This window comes from Sparus aurata, chromosome 13, assembly GCF_900880675.1.
Source record: "Sparus aurata chromosome 13, fSpaAur1.1, whole genome shotgun sequence".
Lineage (NCBI taxonomy): Eukaryota > Metazoa > Chordata > Actinopteri > Spariformes > Sparidae > Sparus > Sparus aurata.
In genome coordinates, this window is record NC_044199.1 from 7,965,823 (window position 1) to 7,987,747 (window position 21,925).

General features: G+C 40.2%; 1 protein-coding gene across 2 annotated transcripts; it reads left to right on the plus strand.

Moving 5' to 3' along the window:
- The first annotated feature begins 351 nt into the window (after positions 1-351).
- Positions 352-21,464, plus strand: LOC115594102 (transcriptional regulator ATRX-like). 2 transcript variants are annotated; one of them, XM_030437900.1, is made up of 36 exons: positions 352-552; positions 2,131-2,237; positions 2,337-2,392; positions 3,344-3,372; positions 3,694-3,815; positions 4,137-4,253; positions 4,758-4,867; positions 5,263-5,330; positions 5,411-7,191; positions 7,504-7,564; positions 12,166-12,299; positions 12,505-12,681; positions 12,769-12,877; positions 14,000-14,081; positions 14,237-14,422; positions 14,598-14,742; positions 15,102-15,211; positions 15,412-15,555; positions 15,700-15,877; positions 15,978-16,115; positions 16,270-16,445; positions 16,541-16,658; positions 16,914-16,928; positions 17,551-17,681; positions 17,768-17,835; positions 18,060-18,154; positions 18,239-18,395; positions 18,492-18,583; positions 18,681-18,786; positions 18,891-19,068; positions 19,311-19,502; positions 19,613-19,756; positions 19,898-19,969; positions 20,061-20,156; positions 20,764-20,892; positions 20,978-21,464. In XM_030437900.1, exons 1-36 carry the CDS (start codon positions 545-547, stop codon positions 21,068-21,070), a joined length of 5,724 nt encoding a protein of 1,907 aa, XP_030293760.1. In that variant the 5' UTR covers positions 352-544; the 3' UTR covers positions 21,071-21,464. The 2 variants fall into 2 exon arrangements, with proteins under 2 accessions (XP_030293760.1, XP_030293761.1); XM_030437901.1 differs by lacking the exon at positions 16,914-16,928.
- Positions 21,465-21,925: the final 461 nt, after the last annotated feature.

The window sequence follows — 21,925 nt, forward strand, 5'->3', positions numbered from 1 at the left end:
TAAATAAATAATTTCCCAGTCTGGGATCATTAAAGTAATTCTATCTATCTATCTATCTATCTATCTATCTATCTATCTATCTATCTATCTATCTATCTATCTATCTATCTATCTATCTATCTATAACAGCCTGTTTATCTTGAGCTTTACAGACAGAAAGTACCCGCTGCAGATTTGAGGGTACCTGAGACCTTTTTGTAAGAGGTTATAGAAACACGGACACTTTTTAGAATATATCTTAGTGCCAGGGAATTAACACCAGGCAACAATGGCTCATAGAACATAATCCGATGCACACTCCGGTGCAGCAGGTGGCGCTAATGAGCGATACGTCAAATTTTCGGTCAAGTGCGTTCAAAACACCAAAACAAGTGGAAGGGACCATCCACTGCTCATCGTTTATTGCTTCTCTGCTCATGGCTTGAGAAGGGGATGCTCACAGCAGATTGAGCGCCATATTTTCACCAGAATATATCGGTACCATGAGAATATAAGGACCTAAACGACCTCGGTTGTCCCCGAGCCTCGGGATATATCTGCAGCAATGTTGAGGTAAAAACTACGGACTGAAATGCGGTTACCTATTAACGCTATAACGATGAGTTAGCTTAGCAACCAGCTAGCTGTGTGAGCTAACAGCTAACTGAAGTGATAATGACACCATAGATGACAAACATTACAGTTTAGTCAGCTAGTTACTCAAAATTAACATCGTTAACAGGTCCTGTACAGCACGTAAGGTCGTATGACTTCGATAACGTTGTTTTCTTGACGTTTTAGAGGTAACGGTAGTTAATATTAGCTATTTTTCGCAGCCATTGCTAACAGTTAGACTAAACCTGTTAATGCGAAGGTTATAACTTTTTGTCATATTTAAGCTGCAGTTTGTGGTGCTGTTGAATTTAAACTGCGTCATTTTTGTAGATAATTTTGTAATAATCTGTCACCCCCCCCCCCCCCCCCCCCTTTAATACAGAGCAGGGCACACGAGAAAGTACAAACACTTGCATAAAACTCATCACAGATCAGCAGCACCAACAGCCTCTTGACTGGCAATAAAGATGAAGCAGCATCTCTCTCCAGCACAGCCAAAACCAAAACTGAGCATTATAATCTTCATGGAAGTAGAATCCATTGCAGTCTGATACATTGATAGTTTCTATATTTATAAAGGATCCCACCATGCCCCAGTAATGGCTGCAGGGCTTGGATAAAAACGCAACAAATGAGCACTTAAAACCTGCTACATTCTCAGCCCAAGTAACTAGGAGGATAGATGTTAAGATGAAACACCCCATACAGTGCTAAACATTAAGGAGGAGTTGAGGAGCATGAAGCCAAAGTTGGTGGGGCTTTTGAGGCCTTTGACAGCCATTGAGCTGCTGCCTTTCCCCTACTCAGATATACTGTGGAGTATTGTGACAGATTTATCAGTTTCTAAGTCAGTTATCTAAAAAATCATCATTAATAAGTTGCCCCCAAAAGTAAACAAAGTACCACAATTAAACTTCACATAATAAGCTCTGTTTTTTTACCCCAATTTCCAATTTTATGAAACATCCTTTGATTAACATAAAAAAGTAAATTTCTGGCTTATATATTTCTGTCCGGTATTTGTTTGCTATTGGTCAAGTGATATATTATTGTAATGACTGATAACCACTTAAACATACAGTAAGTATATGATAGGAACATGTTCACATTTTCTTGGCTTTCTTGGCTAATGAGATTGCCTGAATATTCTATTCAACTACTGATTGATGTATGATAAACAGGGATACTGAGAGCTTTAGGCTGTGTGAATTAGGTCAGAAGCTGCACTGCTTGGCTGCATTTGAAGGAGCCTTTGAAATGGGAAAGTCTTGTCAGGTTTCATTAATCAATCTTTCTGGAAAGCTGTCAAAAATTATATTATCTCTCCAAATTCAAAGGAAGATACGTGTTTACTTCTGTATAGACAATTTAAGATGAGATGGAGATGCTGAATGGAATTTAAGTTAATGTTTACTAATCGAAACTATATCGATACTAGAACAAACTATATTTGTCAGGCTTTTAACGGACAAGTTGAATTACCAGCTAGCCATTTAAAGCTGATCTTTAGTATGCTCTTTTTTTGCTTGACTGTAGCACCACCAGCAGCAAGCTGAATGTATTGGTCAACAAACTTCACGAGTACTTGGCTCATTCCACTGTTGAGGACAGCAATGGCACACCACCCTCAGAGAATGCTGATGGTATGTATGGTTTTTGATTAATTTACTCTTGAGTGATGTAAAAATTCTCATCATGTTTCCATGCTTAAGAAACATTTCGAACCTATCTTCTGTTCCCAGGTCTGACAAATAGTCGCTGTTCTGTAGGAAACTCAACCGGTCATGCTACAACAGAGGTAAGTGAACATTCTTGGTGTTTTTTCATATCTGTATCTGTATTTATATCCCTTAGTTTTGTACACTAGCGACAACAAAGGTGACTATCAAAATCTGGTCACATTCTGAAATTTACAGCTTTGTCACACTAAGTGGGGTTTAGGCCTTTTACAAAATATTTGGGCCTTCTATTTGAGCTGGTAAGTGCTCTGTATAGGCATCCAACGACAGCAGTTTTTCATCTGCTGTATCTAATTGGAGTGACATCCATTGTCAAAGTGCAGTTATGCATGCAATATCCACTGTGGTCTACATTGATTAAATCTCATGCAGCCAGTACCAGGCTGACTAAAAAGAGCCACAGAAATGCCTGTGTGTCTCACACACATCACCCAGGTTGGTTATATAATGGCATTGTATAGCAGTGGTCTTTTAAACCTTGATATAGTTAGAGGTTGACCTGTAGCTGTGATGAATGATATGATGTGGCAGAACAGAATCATCACTGCTGGTTAGATTTTTATCTCACCTCATTTCCATTTTGCATGTGCATCTCTGGCCAATAACATGCCGGAAGTGCACTGCCACTACATCTAAATATGTTCCCACTTTAACTTTATCTATACTTTGTAGTTGACAGGAATATTACCCAACATGATCTTCAAAATTCAGTCCATGGCTTAAAAACTAGATGTTTGCTTCAAGATGTTTGCCTCCTTGTCACTGTTTAGACAGTCTTGTCAATCTTCCATGGTCTCTTTCATTTACTCAGTGATGAATTTCTTCTCAGTGAACAGAAGTCCATCTCCACATTAATACTTACTATGCATTCAGTGTAACCCATTACACTTTTTCCACAAGACTCACAGTCTCCTAGAATGAAATTGTTCGCTTAAACAAAGTACTAGATTCTGAGTGAACATCCCCTACCACCAATGACAACTATACTAACACACTGTCTTGCTTTGCAGGCAGGACTGGATACCAGATACTCGAGGAGGTGAGTTGGCATTGCATTTAGACTGCAAGAATTGATTAGCATCATGGTATGAAACAACAGATTTAATGCAGTTTATTGCAGTAAATGATATCCAATATAATGGACTAAACTAGCAAAAATTAAGCGAGTGTTGGAAACAGTAGTCTTGATAACAAAAGGGATAATGATGATAATGTAGTGTTATATGATTATACTTGATTGATAATTAATAAAGCTTTAATAATCCCTTCCTCCTTTCTTAATTTTCAAGTTGACCAACTTGTGGGAAATGTTGTTAAGCTCTTGGACTCACATATTTTCTCTTTTTCACTGATATTACAGAAAACCTACTGTTGTCATAAAGCACTCTGGACTAGATGAATCTGGGGACTCAAATGCAAGTGAGGACCTGGATTTACCACTCATCGTAAATGGCCACCTTGATATCAATAGATTGCCGAAAGGTATGTCTTCCTTTATTTACTTTTTACTAAATGTAGGTGCAAATAATGTCAGTTTGTGATTTGTGTCCATTGCCTTTCTGTACAAATTTACAGAATTTTTGAGGGTTGGTGCTTTTCTTTCCCTGAGTTCTAAAGTACATATATGTGTGTTTTAGTTTTGATGACTGCATGACTGCAAAATATTTTCGGGTTGACACAAATCCATCATCATGTGTGTGGTATTTTGACCTTTACCATCGTTGTGTGGTCTGTTTATAGTTACATTTTTAAAATAATGATTCATTACCCTTAATTTATCCGTGCTATGTTTTATTTAAACAGGCACTGTAATGGTGAGACCTGAACCTGTTGATAATGGAAGAGATGACTTCAGGGGTCCAGAGTTTCGCAGCCGGAAATCAGGTGTCCTGCGGAAAGAGTTTTCAAGAAAACGTGGAGGTCAGTTACTACTGGTGGATATTGTCATAAAATTGTACATCGCATGATTATTCATGCAACCATTTCTTTAGTATAACAGAATCACGTTGTCACATCGATTAAGTTTAAGCAGATGAAACTGAAAGAAGGAACAATTTAGCGGTACTCATCCACAGACAACAGACACAGAAAATGTGGGAAAAAAACAAACCTCCAGTTGTCAAAAAGAGGTGAAAATTAACATAATTTTCTGTCCAGATGCAGCTTGATCAGTATCATGTGAGAAAGATCACCAATACTTGATTTTGTGGAAAGAAAATTGCCGCTTTAAATTGCTTACTATTCCCTCTGGCAAAGCTGCATGTTTTCATATCCTAACAAGGGGTTTTGTTCATGGACATCTGACCTGCAGAATGTGATGGACTGAGTAGAGATGTAATGGGGCAGTCTCACACCTTCTGAGGCCCTTCATCAAACTAAAGTCATAACCAATATGTTGATAATGACAGTGGTGTGCTTTCTTAGGAGGGGAACACATGGAAATTGTCAGTTGCACCGCATGTGGCCGACAAGTTAACCACTTCCAGAGAGAGTCCCTCTTTCGACATCCAGCTCTGAAAGTACTCATTTGCAAGGTGAGTACTCATATTTATTAGAAACAATCATTCAGAGGGTTATTTTGATTCATTTAACTATTTTCTTTGACCTTAATGACAGTATTTATCAACATGAACATTTCTTCAGCATTCAGAACCCCTGTAAAATATATAATATATTTGTTTTAATGAAGATGTAAAACTGCACATTACTGTGTGTGAAAATATATACATGAAATCGTGATTATGTTTAGATTGACATTTTAGAATGTCGTTACCCTCTCACATAATTTGACATCTTAATGAAGTCAATAGTGTGTCTTCTAATCCTGTTTGCTTTAGTGAGTGTTCGTCATGTTGACAGATAAATAGCACTTAACATTTTTAAAACGATTGCAGTGTTTAAAACATTTGACGTGTTTTGTTTTTGTTAGTCTTGCTACAAATATTACCAAAGTGATGACATCAGTAAGGATGGAGATGGAATGGATGAACAATGCAGGTGGGATTTATAATATTTTTCCTTAACTGACTTTGTACTATCTTTTATCAACTGTATCTAATATTTTGTCCCCCTTGCAGGTGGTGTGCTGAAGGAGGCAACTTGATATGTTGTGATTACTGTAGCAATGCCTTCTGCAAGAAGTGTATCCTCAGAAATTTGGGAAGGAAGGAGCTGTCTGGCATCTTGGAGAGCAAATGGTACTGCTATGTGTGTAGCCCAGAGCCCCTGTTCGACCTGGTGGTGTCCTGTGACAGTATCCTCGAGAACATCGAGAATCTGTGGAATCAGCATCGCAGGAGGAACCGAGTCGACCCAATAAAGTCTGAACTTTACCACATGTTGCCGCACTTACAACAAAACGTTCCTTTGGATAAATGGGATCACACTGGTATGGATGGTAATGTGGTGTTCAACTATAGCACACTGCAGGTTTCCAAGGATATCACCAAAAAGGCCAAACATTTAGTGGACTCAACAAACATCTTAAACCGAACATTTGTCAATTTCATTCATTCTGTGACAACGACGAAACAAACACCAGGTGTACGCCACCTGTATCTGACCTCTTTTTTGTCTGTAATTAAAGGCTTGCGAAAATCACTTGCAGCTCTCGAGGAAAGCCTTAAGGAAGAGTTCAGTGACTTGGATATCTTGAGCTATTGGGAAAAGTTCCTTTCTGATGACGCTGAGACACAATCTGTGCCAGAAGGAGTCACAGAGCTGGGTATCTCTGATGCAAGATACTTGAGTGGCTTGCAGAAACTGGCAGAGGAACATTTGATGGATGATGATTCTGACTCCAAGGGCTTAGCAGATAGGAGGAGTGCACATCACTGTGCCAGGGAGGACGTTGATTCAGACTCAGAGGAAGCCAGACAGAGGGCACAAAAGATTGGCATGAATCCTGCTGAAGGTGGTGTCAACATCACTAAAAAACTAGTTGTAAAACTTACACCTGTTGCTATGGAACAGGAGCCGTCCTCTGATGAACCAAAGATGGAGGGTGACACCCACATGATGGATAAGTCAGAGGGAAAGGATTCATCAGAAGATGACGAAACAGGTGGTGCTAAAGCTGACAGCAAGATGAGCAACGACAACTCTAGTGCATCTCTACACATAGAAGAAGAGCAAGGCAATAGGCGGTCTCCTCGTGTGAAGACAACACCTTTGCGTCGACAAAGTGATGTCAAGGGCAAACCGTCTGTTTCAGCAGCAGACAGCGACAGTGAGTCTGACCCTGAGGAATGTTCAAGCACAGTACCAGCCAAAAACCCTGAAGAACAAAGTCTGAACAGAGCAAGAGACGACTCCGACTCTGATGAAGTCCCTGCAGCTCTGCTTGAGCGAGCAGCTTTATCACAAAGCTCTGATGAGCCCCAGAGTGATGACGATGGGGGGAAAGCAACAACCAAGGTGGCAAAAAAGTGTCTCTTTTGGCTGACGAAGAACACCCCGATCTCACCGGAGAACATGCGCCGCAAACGCAAGATGCTGGACCGTTCCCCTGAGTCCGACGCAAGCAACAGAAGAGGAAAGTCTAGAAGGGAATGTGGGACAGATTCGTCTAGTGATGATCAGGACTCACAGAAGAAAATACAACACTTGAACACACTGAGGTCAATGGGGAAGCCTCACCTTGTCAAAAGAGAGGATGAAGGTGTGGCTAGACAGCAGGGTAGGATGCAGGCTGCGAAGTCTAAGACTAAATCTCGTCAGGAAGTTATGGAGTCGTCATCTTCATCAACTGAAGATTCTAATGAGGATGACTCTGGGAGTGAGGGAAGTGATCAGAAGATGAAGCCAATCACTGAAGATGTGGCCTTAATGGGAGCAGCAGCATTCCACCAATCATCAGGTGAGTCTTGTATTATTAATTATTATATTGGAGATACACTGATGCACTTTTTTTTTGTTCCAAATTGATTCAGATACCAGAGTTTGGTTACCTTACTGCCACTGGAACACTTAAGAAACAAGTGTGCTGAATCTAGAAATCTAGTTTTCAAAATTCAAAGTACATTGTGGACAGACTGATGAGATAGTTTCTCTTGGCATTTGAGTGAACTGCAGCTTACGAGTTTGTCTGTTGGATGTTGGATTTCTCTGCTAAAAAACATGACTTGCTTAATTAAACAATTTATGTTTCCAATTTCATTGTTTTTTGTAGGAGATGAGGAGCAGTCTGGGCCCTCGTGGGCAGCAGAAGATGATGACGATCCTGAAAATAGGTATGGTTCCAAAAGGCCGGATGTAAAGTTTGTAAAACACCCTAAGTGCGGAAGAAAGGCCGCACCTTCGAACCCCAACTACCGTGCCAAATCTAATAACACACGTGTCATTAAGACTCAGGTTCAGCCTATTCAAACAAGACCAAAACGTAGCTGCAGTAGAGCCCCGGCAATTAAATACACTTTCTAGAGGTACACTGTGAAGCCCACTTTATGATGCAATGAGACTGAACCTGCCTTAGATCAGGCTTGCGAATGATGAGCAACATTCTCTGCTTGTCTGTGTTTTAGTTAGTGTTCAATCCAGTATATATGTAAATGCAAGAGACACATTTTAATGAAGATTTTTTTATTATAATTCTTATTTCTTACGGCATGCTTGTGTTCTTTCACTGGCATACTAAGCTGGTACAAAAGGGAAAACGTTGCAGTTGACACGTTGAAGTGGCTTGATCAACGAAACTTACTTAGCCTAACAGTTCAACCTGTTAATGCACTACAGGTTTGTTTTCATGATAATATTTGACCATATTTGGAACATTTTGAACTTGTTCAACGAACTGTTGGGGCCCATCGGGCAGTATTGTTATCTAAAGTAGATTGAATATTGTTGATTACGGTGAAGTATAAAGTTTGAAACATGCCTGCCAGATTATCCACACATAAAGACATTTTGAAAACAAAATACAGTAATGGGAGAATTTTCTTTTTTTTAAACTTATTCTCCTTAAATAATCACTAATTGCAAACAAATTGTTTTGTGGTCACTTATGGTAGGCAAGGCTGACATAGTTGTAAGCATTTGTAAAACTTTTATGCTTCACCTTGAAACCATCTTTTTGATATTCTTCAAGGTGTCCCTAGTTATGATGGCAGAGGCATTGTTAGACTATTTGTACCTGGCTCTGTAAATGCATTTGAGCTTTATGTAATTATGCTTTCAAGTTCTTTTAGGCGCAAAAGTTGCTTTTCCTTCCTGTTACAGCTCTTGTTCATTCCGACTACCAAATATATTTAGTAATTCTTCTACCACACATGACTGGAGCTTGATTTAGTGCTGTGTTTCCATGAATGGGCTTATATTTGATGCCTACTGTTACTACATTGTTTCAGAGTGTTTGTTCTGAAAAAGACAACAATGATAAATCTCAACATCTGTAAATCTCAGGACTTGTTATAGGGCTGCTCTCACCGTCCAACATTTGAACATTTTAGAAAGGTTTTCTGGTAATAAACCCCTACAGCTCTCGGCCTAAAACACCATAAACAATTGATACATTTCTGTTGTTTTTGTATTATTTTATTGAGTCGAGTTTTGTAATATGCAAATCGTGGTAGACACCAATGTTAACGGTCAGTTGCTGTGGCACTACATGTCATCTGACATTCCTTATTCGACATAAAAGGCATCAACCTCAAGGCTGGTATGTGCACTTGGCTACCATGATGAGAAATAGATTTTATTTGGATGTAATACATATATAGTAGTGTGTCTTTTTCACATGCAGGCTACTCGCTCTGGTGTAAAGATGTACTGCCTTTTCACAAAAGTTTAGTGCTGTATGTCCAGATACTACTTACAACCTTTTTTGGCCCTACTAAACCGGTGACTGTCTGCAATCCCACCTGATGTAGTTCAGAGCAGGCTTTATGGCACATTGATTCACAGGATGTTTTGAGTTCTAATTTGCATTAAACTATGTCAGAGCCTCTGACTCATTCAGTGTATTACTGGCTTTATTGACTGTGTCAAAATTCTCAAGTAAAAGTTATAAACACGGAACCCTGGCGCCGTTTTCCCAAATTATCTCAATGACGGGATGAAATTCGCTTCATTGTAAGTATTTAGGCTTTGATGGGTGGAGCGTTCATGTTAACAAATGACATTGATATACCTTTGTATGTTTTAGTGATGTAATATTTGAGATACAGATACACCATGTCAAGGTGTTGTTGGAGCTTGGATCCGACATGTCTTTTTCAGATTTTGTGTCCCTATCAAAGAAATGTAATACTGGCCTAGTATAAAAGAGGCTTCAGAGCGGGCGTCATTTCGTTTCTTCTCGTTTCAACAGCGCTGCTTTCACAAAGATTCTCTTAAATGGTTGTCTAACTCAAATCATGACAACATACTTTTATCTGTCTAAGAATATTGACACCGCAGCTGCACAATGGAGTTGGATAAACTGTGTTGTGCCAAGCCCTGAGGAACAGCACAGGGTTTGTGTAGAGATTTGGTATCGGAGGTCATGTGACTTTTTACCCACACAAGCTGTTACAAAAGATGTAGCTGTTCAGCAATGATAAACAACACTACAGTCACGTGCAATCCGTAATTACTCTTTTTGTGAATATATTTTGGCCAGTCATGCCAAAAAAGTCATGCAAAGCTACATTCATATCCTTTTTTTTGGCCATTCATGTCAAGCCAGCTCAGCCAGGGAAAGGGTTAGTTGTATGTGTGTGCTATGTTCCCAGTGAGCAGCTTTAATTGGAAAGAAAAGGCACCATCATGGAACACTGACCAAGTTCTTATCATGCATTCATGCTCAAAACACTGAGGAATGCACTGAGCATTGACAACTGTTCTTTCTGGAGACAAAGTCCTGGTTAATCAAACTAATTTACATACCTCACTATCAACAGTGTTCATCAGAACCATAGCGGTGTTCCTGTATGTTTTACCCCACTTTCTATACACAGAGTATACATTACTGCTGACCATTTTCTAAAGCATACAGCCGCCTTTACCACATTTACACTCGCAGAGCCTTAAACCCTGCTTGACACTTGAACGCGCTGTCGTTTTTTTTTCCCCCCGAATCAAGGAATCGAAATAACGATTAAAAACAATTTGTGTTAAAAAAGCCTTCCAGGTCAGTGCTTTTAGACGTTTATGAGAAGGTTGTATATATCTGAGAATTGAGAGTGGGCTATGAAACAACAACCGTTGACATGCAAGCAGCGACCAAAGTCACATTGTGCCTTTTTAATGACACCCATGTTTGTTTCTTATGTTTTTTCCAGGTCGGATTTTCTGACAGCACAGGAGTGAATGCAGTGTTGTTAGGCAACAGTGACTTAAATCTGGGATATTGTAGCCCCTGTTGGGATTCAAGTCGTTTTTATTTTTTCCTGTTTACAGCTGTAGTGTTGATGAAGGTTCTCAGTCACGATGCAGCACTTTAGAATTACGGCTGTATTCATAGCACAACTTTATCTTAAAAAAAAAAAAATGGTCAGCAGAAATGTAAATTTTACATTGTTTGTAGTTAGTGGCATAAAACATGAAAAGTGCTGTTATTTTCCTTTTAGAATCCACACAGCATGCGATTACCAGTGGCAATGATGCCAAATTCATGTGTGGCGGTATGTTTATATTATACAGTGTTATTATTTTTTTACTGTTTCGTCCTTTTTCCCAGTTGAACCGTGTCATATGAGGTGAAAGGCTCCGGTCTGTTACTGCTGCAGTCGTTTACATCTTTTACAATAAACTCTAATAATCCAGTAAACTGGCAGTTTTCCTACAACCAGCGACCGGCAGTGACAACGTTCTTTGAGATCGGGATCGGACCTGTGCGCGCTCGGCAGGTTGCTTGGTTCGAAAGGGCATTTGACCAGAGAGTAGATGAACTCGAGCCAGACTCATGTCCCATGTAAGCTGTTTGACTCCCGTTTATCATCGACAATCACAGACCAGTGTTGGGAAATGCATGTTGAACACTGGTGTATGTTGATGGGGAAACTTATTTTGTGGACTCCAAACCCAATATATCGAAACCATAAACTTTATGTTAAATGTGACTGTGCATAATTTCCAATTTTCTTGATCTTTATGCTCCACTGGAGTATAAGGGGTTTAGAAACAGATGAGATAACCTCTTGAGTGAATACTTATGTACAGATGTTGTTAGTAATTTGCTGTGTTTGTGTCCAACATGTTTTTCTGCTCCTTTTCTGAGGCGATATTAAACGGCTGGTAGTACCAGAGGAGTATGTTTCCACCCAGTCAGCCCTTAGTTTGTATTCATAAAGCCTGTAGCTCCTCAACTGGGGCCTGTCGTGACTGGATGAACCAGAGATCGATGTAATTTTTATTTTAACTTAAAGAAACAAAACAGACGAATATCGTTGTCAGACTTGAACCGGCACAAGACATTGTAGGAAAAAAAAGATGAAAGTATCCCTGCCTATTCCCCAAAAGAGAATAAACTGAGAATATGTCTTTGTTTTTTTCTGTGAAGAATACTTGTTTGCTGTAATAAATTCGTACTCGTAAAACGACTCTGTCTCAATTTTCTTTCTTCATTTTTTTTTACTTTTGTCATCCCGTGTGGTTTAATTCGTACTTGTCCTCACTAGCAGAGCTTTACACCGGCACATAATGTGGACTGACCAGAGGTGAATTCTGATACATTTCTAAGACCAACTGCACGAAGACTGTTGGCACCTAGACGACAATTTAGTAATGATTTTTGTTAAATATCAAAGGTCAAACTGCTGTTACACTGTAAGTTTAACAATATCCAGCTGAAGGCAATGTTACTGATCATGAAATGAACTTCAGGTACCTTTTCCTTCTTTTCTACCTTTGAAAGAATCGCTAAGAACATGCTATTGGCCCAAATCAATCTGCCCTCTTCAAGTGAGGAAACGCAGGAGGATGATTCTGAGTCGGAGGATGAGAAGGCGGTCAAACAAAGCAAAGATGATAATGGAGCTGATAAAGATGGTAAGTTTTTATTCTAAAGTAGCACATTTGTAGCTTTCCTCTTGTGCATCTCTTTTATAAGCACAATCATTATTTACAGTTGTCATATTAATCAGTATCTGAATTTGACATTTGTCGTTTTCAACCAAAGTTGTGACAAGTAAGCTTTTTTGGGGGGTGGGGGGTAATAAAGAAGTGGAGATAATGATAGATTATATCTCTGCAGCAGGGGAAGACTTGGCTTCAGAACCATCTGACACCATGTCTGAGGGGCCCGGTGCCAGGCACCATCTTCTCCGCCACAAACTAACCTTAGATGAGGGACCATCAAGTGACAAGGCCGCAGCAGAGGGGGAAGAAGAAAAGGAGAGCCAGCAAGAAGCCAGAAAACAACAACAGAGCTGTAAGGACACCTCTGACTTTGGAAACTGACCTGTCCAAACAGAATGTACACGCTTTGCTCTAACATCTGATTTTGATTTCTGTCAAGCTGATAGTGAAAGTGATGGTAACAGCATCGAGTTATTCCCACAAGATGATGGCATAAGCGAGGAGCTGAGTCAGTCAGAGGATGAATTCGATGAAGATGGACCCAAAAGGTACATCAGTATCAGCTGCCATTGATAACAGAAAGTGGAACAAAGTCTCAATGTCTTAATTGATCAAAATTAATTGTTTTTAATCACTATTTCTTGGGTTTATTGGACACACTGAGAAATATACTGTGACATTTTCTCGCGTTAGTACCATATTGGAATAATGCACCTTCACATGGCAGCCATTTTGACTTGTCATAGCAGGAAAAATAGAAAGTATTTGTTTTAAGGTTATTAATTACACGTGTGTGTTTCCCACGATAACAAGCCACAATTTCTACTGTGAAAAGGTACAGTACAGATAAAGGAACAGTAAAAGTCCAGCATTTATGACTGTAATATGTAGAAATGTATCAGAGCTTAAAATTCAGTCATTGTAATGCTGACGTAAAGTCAGGTAAATATACGCAGTACAAATAATGTTTCTGGAGCATCACGGAAATAAAAAGCGTTGCAACATTCTCCTAAACAGCTGAGGTAGATGGGGACTTGTTTAAAAGCTTACGGGACACCATACAGCTCGAAATCCTGAATCCACGTCTCTGTAAGCACAGAGTTCCCAAATTGATGTAAAAAAAAAAAATTTATTTACACACTTTTGTAAGACTTAGTCTTCAATGTGGCCGCTAAACTAGAAGCCCTTCTGAAGTGGTTGCACAAGCTGGACTGCAGATTGAGTGAATTCAATTTGTCTGTACACTATGCAGTTGGTGTTGTACCCTTTGTAAGCAATTACCAAATAATGACACATGCTAAAATGTTGCACAACAGTAGCACAAGTAAGATGCGGTAATATTTATATAAAGTAGGCTAATATTAGTTATCATTTGCTGCTGGTCATACCAGAGCAGGTTGGGTGGTGTCAGCTAAGATGGTGTTGAACTGAGTAAAGGTGAGTTTTAATTCTTATGAGATAAATGATTAGTTCGTAAGAGAATGAACGTGTCTTATGTCTTATTTCAAACGTTACATATTCTCACTTTAAAAGGTCAAATAATATAAGACACACTGGTACCTTTAGTATTGTTTCCCCTCACTCAAATTACAGTGGTTGTACCTAATACCATGAACACCTTTATAATACATACCTTTACACTGAATATTTAACTTCCATCCTCTTTCCAGCTCCAGAACATCCACTAAAGTGAAGAAGTCACCAAAGAAACAAGTGCCCTGCATTTGGTTGTCTGACTCCAGCATTGACAAGGTAGCAGCTGATGTTCTTTATTATTCTTTACCTGCTCATCTCTGGTAACCTAAACTTGTTTTCGACCTAATTTTACCTCCCAAGGTTAAGAAAAGGTGGCTGACTCAGGTGTCTAATGGTCGTGTTGCTTGTGGATCTTTTCTGTGTTTGAGCAGAGTGATAATGAGGACGGCGACGGGGAGACGAGCGACAGTAAAGGCACCCCCAAAGGACGCAAAAAGATCCGCAAAATCATTGAAGTTGAGAATCTGCGCGCAGAGACCCAGGAAGCCCTCAGAGAGGAGGAGGAGAGATGTAAACGGCTGGCAGATAGGGATAGCCAGATGGAGGACAGGAGAGAGGTACGGCACACGCAGCAGCTCAAACTGGCCTTGAACTTCACTCTTGAAGAATAACGGATGAACCCATGTTAATGAATGATAACAAGCACAATACATGAACGTTTTGTTATTCATCATGGGGAGAAAAGGGGGGAGCAAAAGGACAAAAATCGAACTAGTTGTCATTGTTTTCCAGATCATTGAAGTACCGGATGAACTGTCTCAAGTGGTGTGTCCCGTCACCACCAAGCTGGTCCTGGATCAGAACGAGGAGACGAAGGAGCCGCTTGTTCAGGTGCACAGGAACCTGGTGACGAGTCTGAAGCCTCACCAGGTGGACGGTCAGTTTGTGCTCTCTTTTTTTTTTTTTTTTTAACACACCAAGGAAGACATTGCTTTACTATTATGCACAACACAGCGTGTCGACGGCAATAACAGCGCCACTTAACACAGTTCCTGGTTGCATCAGTAATACAGTTGTGACAGTTTTAAACGTCTTAAATTAGTCTGAGTTCACAAATATCTCCAAGAACAGTTGGAAATTAAAAAAATGGGTATGTGAAAATTTGACATGTTGCTCTTCATGCCTGTCAAAAAAGCCTTCAAAAACATTTGCAAGAACTAATAAATCATCAGATTTTTGCTACATGTTTTTGTGCGTTCAAATCTTAGTCCCCAGCTTCTCTTTATCCTCCAACAGGTGTTCAGTTTATTTGGGACAGTTGTTGTGAGTCTGTGAAGAAGGCCAACTCTTCTCCTGGATCAGGCTGTATACTGGCTCACTGCATGGGCCTGGGAAAAACTCTGCAGGTGAAGGCATACACACATCCAACTCTAGTGTTCGTGTTTGCTTTGATTTATCCTAAACAAATGAGTAATTAATCAACACGATCGTTGTGGCTGCTTGGATGTACGTCACCTATCATCACCCATCCATGATCAGATTTGTTATGCTTTCATATCAATAGCTGTGTTTTTTTTATTTTATTTATTTATTTATTTTTTTACAGGTGGTAGCGTTCCTCCACACGGTGCTGCTGTCAGAGAACCTGAAGTTCAGAACAGCGCTGGTCGTTTGTCCACTGAACACCATCCTCAACTGGGTCAACGAGTTCTCGAAATGGCAGAACAACATGGGACAGGATAAAGTGAAGGTATGCAAATAAGTTAAAATGTTTCAAATCGCGGCTAGACATTACAAAATATCATGTTTCCGATGCTTTAAGACTCATTCTTGTCTTACCGTGTCCAAACACACATGTACGTACTGCATATGGGTTTTGTTCTCTATGTTGCAGGTCACAGAGCTGGCTACAGTGAAGAATCCTCCGGAGCGACTCAGAGCTCTGCAGAGGTGGCAGAGAGACGGAGGTGTTATGATTATGGGCTATGAGATGTACCGCAACCTGTCACTATGCCGCAGAATCACAGATGAGGTGTCAAAGAAAGAGATGAAGAGTGTGCTGGTGGATCCTGGTACACTTACTTCATAATGGCATGACGTTCTTACAGTGTCTGAAACAATTTTGATCTGTAGCGGTTTTCTCGTGCTATTTTTTATTTTTTTATTTTACAGGTCCAGACTTTGTGGTGTGTGACGAGGGGCACATCCTGCGCAATGGAGCGTCCGATGTCTCCAAAGCCATGAATGCCATCAAGACCAGAAGAAGAGTGGTGCTGACGGGCACGCCGCTACAAAACAACCTGCTCGAGTGTGAGTCTGCACCACAACGGCATATTGAACACTTTTCCATTGTTTCACTGCAGTTTGAATTTGATCTTTTCTTTTGTTTCCGTCGCACCGTTTACAGATATTTTATTTTGAAATCAAACTCTTTATATTGAGACAGCACATTTTGTTCCCACAGATCACTGCATGGTTAATTTCATCAAGACGAATCTTCTGGGCTCACTTGGCGAGTTCCGGAACCGCTTCATCAACCCCATACAGAACGGCCAGTGTGCCGACTCCACACCGAGAGACGTGCGGATCATGAAGAAGCGAGCGCACGTGCTCTACGCCATGTTGGCTGGATGTGTGCAGGTAACGATGGAATACTGCCAGCTTCAGGCTGTCTTTGCACGTTCAGTTTTGATTTTATATTCCTGCTCTTACGAACTTGTTTTGTCGTCCTTTAGAGAAGAGATTACTCTGAGCTGACTCAGTTTCTGCCTCCCAAACATGAGTATGTGCTTGCAGTGAGGATTTCCCCACTTCAGTTTCAGCTGTATCGCTGCTACCTGGATCAGGTCACTGGTAAGAATCTGTCTTCACAATTTTGCTGTCAAAATAGAATTATAGAATTATAGAAAACGTCTAAATTGTGATTTTCCCCAGCATGTTATATTCTGTTGGATTCATGGTTGATTTGTTCCCCCATGACTGTTTTCATGGATGAATATACAGCTTATCCAGAGCTCTAGTTAAGCCTTTAGCTGGTTTTGTGATAAATTATTGTTTTAAATGGCTACTTATCAATCATTTCTTCTCCTGATTCCACGCATTTCGCAGAATATCGGGGATCCTGTAAGTCCTTGAAATCCTTGAAATCTTATGAATTGGGGGGGCAAGGCTTTTTTGAAAATAGAAATCTATAAATCATAAAATTGCTTGCATTTGTTTGTTCTGTGCAAGAATAGATATTTAATTTTGCTTGGATATTTTTTCTTTTCCCTTACTGTGTGTATAGAGGTAATGTTTCGCTGTCTGCATGTGTCTCCTGCATGTTTCTGCCTTCAGCGAAATCGCGACTTGATGTAAATGTCTGGTTGTTTTTTAACAGTGTGGCACATAGTGTGAACATAACACAACAGCACAATTGAAAAGTATTCGCTCATTCAAGCCTTTGTAATTGTTGTCTGTGTGCTTCTGTAAAAGCTGCAAATTTTCGTTCTAAAAATTCTGTGTTGTGTCAGTAATTTATCTTGATCCAATTCTCGAATTTTGCTGTGTTCGGTCCCTGAATTTGAGGGAATTGGATAAATTAAGTGGCTTCCTGCAGACACTGTCAATAATTGTCTCAATTACAGATTTACACAATTTAACAACTCAACCCCTGAGATTAAATCATCAAAGGCAGAGATATGACCATCATAAGCAAATGAGCTCATACAGATGTCCAGCCATCTAAAGTTGTTTGTTTTTCCAGGTGTGGATTCTCAGACGAACAGAACTAAGGCCCGGACTGGAGCGAACCTGTTCAAGGACTTTCAGGTGCTCAGCCGTATTTGGACCCATCCCTGGTGCCTTCAGCTCAACTACATCAGCAGAGAGAACAAGGTCCGCAAACAATCACACTGGAAGTGTGTTGATTTCTTATCAGTCTGACAGAAAGTGAAGCGTTTTTAACTGAACTTTAATTACAGGGACATTTTAAAAAGGATCAAGCTAAGGCGGCAGCTCTGCTGGGACCTGAAACCACTGAGGCTGCGACGTAAGGCCTGTTTATAATCACAAATATCACGCTTGATTAAAGGAAACAGGATGCGTCGAAACACATGTACATATTGTATGTAAATATTCATGTAATTCTATATTGATAAATGCGCAAGACCTTCCAAAATTAAGCTCTTGTGTAGATTGATGGCAGATAATGCATCACATTCAGAAAAACAGTGTGTTCTCTCAATCTATCTGAACTTGTTTTCGCTGATGTAGTGCGCTGAGAGAGAATCAAGGAAGAGAAGGGACCGTCGGTGACAGCACTGCCGTGGTTACTGCCGATGCGTCCAGAGGAGCTCCAGCAGCACAAGGTTTTAAAGCTTCACGGGTCTCAAATAGTCAAGCCCTTTATCTTGCACACTAATAGAGCTTGTCCTGTGTGGCGTTCTGTGTAGGAGAGATGGCAGCCGTCAGCTCGAGGCCTCAGAGTCTAGACGAGGGCTGGTTCAAGAATCTGCTGTCTGAAGGAGACGCCAAAATCCTGGAGCACTCAGGGAAGATGGTGCTGTTGTTTGAGATCCTCAGAATGGCTGAAGACCTAAACGACAAAGTGTATGTTTCCTTATCTGATCTGAAGTAATTTTTCACACAGAGACACTGTGAATGGATATCAAGTATTGATATTTGTTTACATTTTTGTATTTCCAGGCTGGTGTTCAGTCAGTCCTTGATCTCGTTAAACCTGATTGAGACTTTCCTTGAGGCTTCTCACTTTGCCAGAGAGACATCGTCATTCAAAGGTATTCAGTTTAAGGAAAAATTAATATGAATGCATTTAAGAAACATCCTCTGTGGTGGTACTTCAGTTCTGATCTCCGTGCTTCATTGTTCTCTTAGCGGGCAGCTGGATAAAAAACGTTGATTACTATCGTCTCGACGGTTCCACCGCTGCTCCGTTGAGAAAGAAATGGACGGATCAATTCAACGATCCTGCCAATTTCCGGTACAGATTATCTTCAGTCTTTCTATATAAACTATACGGGAATAAAATGAGTGCATGATGTTGACAGAATCATCTGATTGTGCTTTAACGTATCTTTACATTAGCGGCCGATTGTTTCTCATCTCAACGAGAGCCGGTTCACTTGGCATCAACCTCGTTGCTGCCAACAGGGTCATCATCTTTGATGCCTCATGGAATCCCTCGTATGACCTACAGAGCATATACAGAGTGTACCGCTTCGGTCAGCTCAAACAAGTGTTTGTGTACCGCTTCCTGGCTCAGGTAAGACCACTGATCTTTGTTCTGAGATATAAAACAACGCTTCCACACTGAAATATATAAAAACTGGAGCTTTTTTATGTATTTTGTTAACTATTAAATCAGTATATAATTCGAATTTTACCAGTTACCAGGACCTTAATGTTGGCTTCTTGTGGGTTTTGGGACAAAATCTACGGCTTCTGTTCTCATGTAAGCAGCTAAGTGATAAATTGAATAATGCAAAAGTCAATTTTCATGTCCAGGGCACCATGGAGGAAAAGATCTATGATCGCCAGGTGACCAAGCAGTCTTTGTCCAATCGAGTGGTAGATCAGCAACAGATTGAGAGGCACTTCACCCTCTTTGAACTGACTGAACTTTACACATTTGAGCCAGACCTGCTGGACAACCCAAACTCCAAGAAAAGCAAGAGAACCACCACTGTTGTGCCAAAGGTGACGCCGCCGTCTATATTTTTATTAAAAATATAATACACGGCTGTCTGACACAAAAACTTACAAGAAGAATGTAGAGAATTGAATAACTCTCTGTGTCTGTCTCTCAGGATGAAGTCCTTGCAGAGCTATTAGAAATCTGTAAAGACCAGATAGTGTCTTTCCACGAGCATGAATCTCTGCTGGACCATAAACAAGAGGAGGAGCTCAGTGAGGCGGAACGCAAAGCCGCCTGGGCCGAGTTCGAGGCCGAGGTAAAGAGCTGCACACTGCAGAGCACAAATTATCACGAGCAGGGCACCGTCTAGTGAAACCGCATGTCCGCAATTTATACAAGGTGTTTTACATTATTATTCTATGTGCTCACTGCATGTAAATGTGTGTTCTGTCCTTAGTCAAACACAGCCAGCCTTGCAGTCAGCTCGAGCCAGAACAGCTTGGATGTGAAGACCAATGAACAGCTACTGGTATGAATAAGCATCATTTTCTGAAAGTTTTTCGTGGAACTTGTGCTGGTGACGTTTGTATCAACTCAATGCAATAAAAACATGTCTGCAGGAACTGCTCAACAAGAGCAGAATGAGTGTGTCGGAGGCCTTCGTGTCACTGCAGAGGATGAGACTCTACACCATCGATCAGTACAAGTCACTACTGGTGAGTGAAGTGGTAAATAATTGTCTTGGGGATATTCATTATCGCTGTTATAGCCCTAAAAATGATATTGCAATATTTATAATACTATGTGGCAGTGTCCTGTATATATTTAGATTTTGACTTAAGCAACATTCTATGCAAAAATATCAAATATTTGTTGTGGCAGCTTTTCAATAGTTTGGAATCGCTGCTTTTCTTCCATACCTGATAATATTTGTATTTATTTGTACCTTTGTTCGGGCCTGAGGATGATGCGATGTTGACGCCGACATTTTTCACTATTTTATAGACAAATAAATGAACAGTGAAAACTGTTGGCAGGTTATCCATAAAGAAAATGACTGAATTAACCCGTCACACTGTGCGTAATTCTTTGAAAAATATCTATATATATTGTGAAATAGTACATTTTATTTATTTATTTATTTATTAATAAATAGGAAAAAATAAGTACATTCAGTGACAATTTCAAATTTCCACTGTGGAGTTTATAAAATGGTCTGCAGCACATTACTTGGAAGTTAACAGAGGACATAAATGGGTCATAATACAGATCTTACGTCACAGTTGAGAGCATGTGTTGAACATTCACTCATCTGTGTTGCAGCGGCAGCAGTATCCTCATCTGCTAGAGGCCGAGCTCGTGGCCAAGGCTCATGATTGGAAAAAGTGGGACGAGAAGGTGAAGGAACGCAGAGAGGCCACTTATCGAGACAGTCTCGGGCAGCAGCGATCAGTAAGTGATTTATTAGTAGTTATTTTTTTACACGTTTGTGTGTGCGAGACAGACATTCTCACGTTTCAATCGTATCCCTCCGTAGCTCACACTGAGCATTCAGGCCATATTCAACAGTCGGAGAATTCAATTGATGCAGATGACCGGGGCCGCCGTCAACCCGCCTGGACAGCCCTGAGGAAAAGAATCATGTTTTAGTGAGAGAGAGTGATGAATCCATTCTTCATCATGTTAGGGACCTTATTTCACCTTACCGGTGAACTGAATGTATGTCTAACCACTGTAGAAAAAGTGCCCTTAACTCCCAGAGCTTTAAAACAGCATTTTTCTTAGATATTTCTCATTTCTTAGTTACTCCATTATATTAAGTCCTGACATTTTTGTTCGTAACACTTTGAGCACTTTAACTTCGGCGTAGTCAAGTTGTACGAATGTCCTTTTCAAAGAGTTTGCAAAAAAATGTTGTTCTGCTGCTTCAAACCAAAAATACTGTGCAGCGTCCAGACATGCTGGATGTTTACTGTTCATGCCTTACAATTCAATGTGTCACTATTAAATTATGTTAAACGTTTTATATGTTTGTTATCAGTTTGTTATAATGTTGTAATAAATCTACAAAATAACAGAAAGCTGCTCTTGTCTTACATTTCTCCCCGTGTTTGTAAACCATCAACACGAGACTGAGACTATAAATTCATTCAAAGACTGTTTTCGGAGTAATAAAGGGTCATTTTCTCATACATTTATATACAATTTTTTTTTTTTAAAAACCAGTGTAGTTGCTGAGGGCTGGACATTAGAAACAATGAAGGCCATTGGCTTCCCTTTTCAGACTTGGCAGCTGTCAATATTTTAGAGCGAAGATATTTTAAATAGATGGTGCTTGTGGCTCGGGGGTAAAGCCAGTGTCTTGTTATCAGAGAGTTGCTGGTTCGATTCCCCTGGTTCTGCATATTGAAGTGTCCTTGGGCAAGATACTGAACCCCAAAAGTGCTCCTGATGTGCTGGTCGGCAGCTTGCATGGCAGCCACTG

What these genes read in the sequence shown, in the direction of transcription:
- LOC115594102 (XM_030437900.1), top strand. An exon ending in TGAAAGTACTCATTTGCAAG is followed by an intron (nt 4,868 to 5,262) that starts GTGAGTACTCAT and finishes TGTTTTTGTTAG; the next exon opens with TCTTGCTACAAATATTACCA. An exon ending in GAAGACCTAAACGACAAAGT is followed by an intron (nt 18,396 to 18,491) that starts GTATGTTTCCTT and finishes TTGTATTTCCAG; the next exon opens with GCTGGTGTTCAGTCAGTCCT.